The sequence below is a fragment of the Drosophila ananassae genome, chromosome XL, assembly GCF_017639315.1.
Source record: "Drosophila ananassae strain 14024-0371.13 chromosome XL, ASM1763931v2, whole genome shotgun sequence".
Lineage (NCBI taxonomy): Eukaryota > Metazoa > Arthropoda > Insecta > Diptera > Drosophilidae > Drosophila > Drosophila ananassae.
This window is the reverse complement of record NC_057931.1, coordinates 11,924,391-11,930,047: the sequence shown is the minus strand read 5'-3', so window position 1 is coordinate 11,930,047 and position 5,657 is coordinate 11,924,391. Positions and strand designations below refer to the sequence as shown.

At 43.3% G+C, this 5,657-nt stretch overlaps 2 protein-coding genes across 2 annotated transcripts; both read right to left on the bottom strand.

Moving 5' to 3' along the window:
- Positions 1–636: 636 nt before the first annotated feature.
- On the bottom strand, positions 637–1,355 carry LOC6503052. The gene has a single exon (XM_001963300.4). The coding sequence runs from the start codon at positions 1,189–1,191 to the stop codon at positions 652–654; it is 540 nt and encodes a 179-aa protein (XP_001963336.1). The 5' UTR covers positions 1,192–1,355; the 3' UTR covers positions 637–651.
- Positions 1,356–2,967: 1,612 nt separating this feature from the next.
- Positions 2,968–4,752, bottom strand: LOC6503051 (putative inorganic phosphate cotransporter). Its single transcript, XM_001963299.3, has one exon. It carries the CDS (start codon positions 4,449–4,451, stop codon positions 3,048–3,050), a length of 1,404 nt encoding a protein of 467 aa, XP_001963335.1. The 5' UTR covers positions 4,452–4,752; the 3' UTR covers positions 2,968–3,047.
- Between the last annotated feature and the right edge of the window lie 905 nt (positions 4,753–5,657).

Genomic DNA, 5,657 nt, shown 5'->3' with positions numbered 1-5,657 from the left:
CCATACACTTGGAGAAAAGATCTGACACTTAAATGTTTTTTTAAGCTTAAACAAATTGAACCAATCTAGACTGGGAAGTTTTTTTCTAAGACTTTATCAGGGCAAACCTTTGTTTTTTCTTTAATTTTAATTTTTAGTTCTTATTTAAAGTATTTTAATTAGTATTTCTTAGTATATTTCTAACACTTTATAATGAAAACCCCTTATATCCTACTCTGAAAGGTTCCAAAACTAAAAAAAACAGATCTCCCAAACTCAAACCTTAAGAAACTGAAACTAAAATTTAGAGTTATGAACTCCAGTACTGTTCCTGTCTATTTACTCCCTTACTTTGTATCTATTATATTGTATTATTTTGAAAAGTTTTGGAAGAAAAGTTTTAAAAAATATATTCTTAATAAATTGAACAAACTTTTGAAAAAATATCTAAATATTTTTAATTTTGTGTTTTAAAAGCTATAACCAAAAGAAACTAAATCTTAGGATCTAAATTTATTTTTCTAGACTAGATAAAGACAGTATGAGCCCCTTTATTTTTTTCTCTGCATAGAAAATCTTTTGGTTCTCAAGGCCGGAGAAAGCCTCTACGTCAGCTGCCTTCGGCTAATGAAATTTCGCCCCAAAGAACAGTCAAGCTGCGAGGTAGTGGCTTTATTTCGGTCTGGTTCGCTGCAGCAGGTCTCTCCATATTATTTTGGTGGTGATCAGCAGGGGATCCCCCTCCTCGGCCAGCACATTCGGATTGGGGCTACTCTGGCGATAGAAGTGGGGCGGCAGGAGCTTCGCGTTCGCCGAGACTGACGGGTGGCGGGTGAGGAGGGCATCTGGGAATGGGAATGCGAGGAGAGGATGGGCGCTGGCTGTTTTGGGTGGGATCTTGGCCAATTCTTTGGGCGGCTTCTCCAATGAAATCCTGCAGGGAGGTGGTGGGAGTCGGTACTGCAATAGCGTCTCCTCGATAGCGTTGACCTTCCTGGGGGCCGGCACCCAAATGAAGTGACGGGTCTGAAGGACGTCCTGCCAGTGCATGCGATTGGCGCGACAAATCAGACCAATACTGGTGTCGTACTTCAAGGCCAGCCGTGTCATGGTGTCCTCGCGGGTAACGGGATGACGCATCCAGCCCCCCAACTCCCCACAGACATTGGGCACAAGATTCAAACAAGATCTTCCATTATCCCCGCAATACATGGCTGTAATTTTTTTTTCTGATCAGAAAATTTTTTTAGTCCTTTTTTTGTTTTTTTTTTTGGAAAATTTGGTTTTTTGTAAAAATAGGAACCACCCGATAGTGAGTATTTCGTGTGTTATATTTCCGATTTCTCTGAGGGCTGAGACAAGGCCAACCCCGGAGAATATTGTATTGTAAGGATGTATCATTATTTTCGACATGCTCCACTGGATTTTGCGCCTCCTTTGATGCTCAAAAGGATATGCATGTGGTGTATATGTATGTGCGATGTCTCGTCGTATTCGATTCGCGGCTTATGCAAATTACTTGGCATACATTTTTGCGTCGAATGCCTCGTTCGCGATGCGTCGTCTGCGTAATCAACTCAGGGGCCAACGCTGCGTATACTTAATCAACTCTGTGCAAGTGCATAATACGCCCCGTTGACTGGGTCAACCGCAGAGGTGTCGTCGTCTTGGTTATCCATTTTTAAGGCTTAAGACTTTTATGTCTCCCACTCCCCCATAAAGGCTTTCACACCTTTACGCTTACACTCCTTTCTGTCAATAATTCACGGATTAGTCATGCTTCGGAGTCGGAGTGGCAGTGTTCAGTGGACATCTGAGAAAGTTATTCCCGCAGGACATCTATCATTTATTTTGTTTGTAAATTATTCAGAATTATTCAAAGAAATGGGTTAGATGGGTACTATTGGGTAGGCAAGGCTAGATGAGGGTAGTTCTTCTTTGAATATTTAATAATAGTTTTATTGTTTTTTAAAGGTTTAAAAAAAAGTAAAGCTTCAATAACTTCCATTTAAAAAATAGTATAATAATTTTATATAATCCAAATTAAACACCCTTAGAACCTGAACAAATCTACAAACAATATGAATAAAACACCATTGATCCTTTCAACCTTTAAACTCATCTCTAAATACAGTTTCCCCTTCAACCTGTTCTCACTTCCGCTTTCAATTGGATTTGTTTACTTTGCATTAGATGGCTTTGAGACTCAATTTGATTTTGCCAACTCAAAAAAAAAGGAGGAGGATAACGGCTAAGAAGGCTATGAAGGCCAAAAAGGAGTCTAAGGAGGCGAGAGCCCCTATATTGCCATATATCTAACACCCCCAGATCCAAGCAATTTTCATTCGTTTGCCAACGGCTTCATTTGCCAGCCATAAAATATGCGAAATTGATATGAATGACAAAAAAAAGGAGAACCTCCGAACAGGAAAAGGATTCGCTTTCCCCCATCCTGCCCATTTGGCAGGATTTGCTAGAAAGTATCCTTGTATCGGATTTCTTTGCTTGGGGGGAGAGGACGAAAAAATAAGATAAAGGCGTAATCTAGTGTGAAGTCATTTGACTGAATAAATTTAATATGGCATGAAATAAATGAAATATATTATATTAAAATTATATTAGAAGAGCATTAAAATATATAACATTTAGGGGAAAATATTTTGGGCTTCTTTTTTATTATATATTAAAGAATAGGCTATTTAGTCCTTACAGTCTTGCTGTCAATAAACAAAAATATAATCTTAAAGTCAGACTATTTATTCTGTTGGTATATGTGACTTAAGAACCAGATAAAATATGTATTATATTAAATTAAAAGTATTAATACTTGGACTAAATATTTATATAAATTATACATTTTCTTACTTTAAAAGTACAAGAAAACCCCCTAGTCTAGATCTACCAATTAAAACTACTATCCAAAATGCCATATATATGACCTTGAAGAAATCCCATTTATTTTTAAATAATTATTTATAAATATGGATATTAACATACAATTAATTTACATTTATTTATTATGACATTAGTGTCGCAAGATTTAAAATACAATGGGGAATTGTTTCTTTCTACCACAGAAACTTGCCAGTGGCAAAGATATTGTAGAAGGTAGCACAGAAAATGAACACACCGGCTGATATATAGAACACGATTCTCCAGTTCTCCACCGTGGGCCCGTTGTGGATTACATGTCCGGCGACCATCGGAGCCGTCAGACCCACCAGATTGGCACAACAATTGGTAATGGCGATCAGCAGGCCGGCATATCGGGGCGATATATCCAGATGATTGATCTTGAAGCCCGAATAAATGGCGCCGTTGAGGCCAAGGCCGAGCACGAACACCCCACAGGTGAGGATGAGATTGTGATGGACGAAGCTAACTGCAATGAGGGCCAGGGCTGGGCCATACTGCCCGATGCTGTTCATCATTTTGCGGGTTATGGTGACGGAGAAGGACCGCTTGATGAGGCAATCGGCCACGAAGCCAAACACCATGGCCAGCAGCCACATGGCCACATACGGCAGCGCCGACACGAAGCCATTCTCCCGGATGTTCACCTTTAGGACCGTGTCCATGTAGGTCGGCAGCATCGTCATCAGCGTCTCGTAGCCATAGTTCTGTCCGGCATGGGCCACCAGGATCGCATAGAAGGGCATCGCTCGAATGATCTTGAGGTATGGCATTGGTCCAGCGGCATCCTCCGGCTGAGCCTTCCAAATGGAATCCAAGATGTATTGTCGCTCCGCAGCCGATATCCGAGAGCTCTTCTCCGGATTCTCGGCCACCAACCACAGAAAGAAGATACACCAAACGGTGCTGACTGCCCCAAAGACATAGAAGATCGAGGGCCAGCCACCATCGAAGCCGTGCTCCGCCAGGAGGCCGCTCAACGGCATCGATATGATCGTTCCAAACTGGGCACCGGCATAGACAATGGCACCCGCACGAGATCGCTCTGCGGGTGGCGTCCAGTGAGCCAGCAGGGCATGGGAGCAGGGCACGATGGGTCCCTCGCCCAGGCCCTGGATGAACCGAACGCAACAGAGGCCGATGTAGCCGCCGGCCCGGGCGGAGATGGGCACCAGAAAGGCGGCCACCGAATTGATCATCATGCCCCAGCCGAGAAAGTGCTTGGCACCATAGTACTTGATGAGGAAGCCGAACGGGATCTGGGTTATCACGTAGCCGTAGAAGAAGCTTGACAGGATATAGCCCTGCAGCTTGTAGCTCCAGTCGAACTCACCCTCGCCCGTATTCCTCTTCACCATGGCCACAATCGCCACCGACATATTCGTTCGCATCACATAGGCATTGGCCATTCCCAGGAAGAGCATCAATAGGACGAAGCAGCGGGTCCTGCGCCATGTGGCTATATCTCCATCTTGGGTATACTTTTCTGCATCCTGTCCGGTGGGCTTCTCCTTCTCCTTGCCCTTGCCCTTGTCCTTGTCCTTGTCCTTATCAGCCATGACGTGAGCTAGATTCCTGCCCCGTCCTGAACTTGTCTTGCGTTTTCAACACGGAATTTTGTTTACAAGTCTTATTACACTGACTAATTACATATTTTTGTATTATTTTTTATTTCCGTTGTAGCTCGGGATCAATGCCAAGGGTCAAGATTGAACAAAAAATTGCAAAAATGCTAAAATAATCTTGGAAGAAGAATCTTGGAAAGTCTTCAATACAAATACTTCGAGCCTAACATTTTGATAGATTTTTGCTTGGTAAACATATAATATGTGTTTGGAAATCGAACAAAATATGTAAATGCTAGACAAGGAAAACAAATCAAAGGACACTGGTCCTACTCCTAATTTAATCTCTGACTTGTAAGCCATTCAACTTTATTCTCTTTTCAGCCACAAGTTGGAGGAGAATAAGGTTAAACACCCGCGACACGCGACTAAGGACTACAGGCTACAGGCTACAGGCTGCTGGCTAAGGACTTGGGGACACAGCACACAGGACATGACAGCGATGATGTCTACATCATGTGGCCCACATTCACATCCTTGGGTCGAAGGGGAAGCTTTCCAGCAAGTTTAAGCAGCTTAAGTTTCATTGCAACAATAATTTGCGTGCGGAGCGGCATGGGATTGGGAATGGGAATGGGAGAGTTCCAAAAGATAGCTCCTATATATAGCCATAGCTATAGTCGTTGTCGCATCCCGCAGATACAGGTACAGATGCGCAGGTGTTCGCAGGAGATACACAGACACACACACAGACAGACACACCTGGCCACAAAATGTTCGCCACTCTTGTAATAAGCAGCGCACAAGGACATGCCAAAAAGGATATCGGTATGGGTGTGTGTGTGTGTGCATGGGTGGGTGGAAGAGAGGAAGAGCAGGAGTGGTCTTGGCCAAGTTGTTGGCGGAACAGTTGGCCAGAATGTTAACTTGTCTGCACGTTTCGTTTTGTCGCCAGTGAAGCGACTAGATAGGGCGGGACATGTAATTGGGTTTTCACTTGATTCAACATGCGCCAAAATGTCAAAGTGCACCGCAAGTTTTGTCGTCTATTTCCAGCTTCCAGCTACCATCCACTAGCTACCAGCTCTAGGATCTGCCAGGAGCCAGGAGTAACTGCATTTCGCAGGACCTGCATTTCCTCCTTCACAGTGAAAACCGGCAACGTGGCATTTTTCGCAACTCTTTCCTATTTTCTTTTTT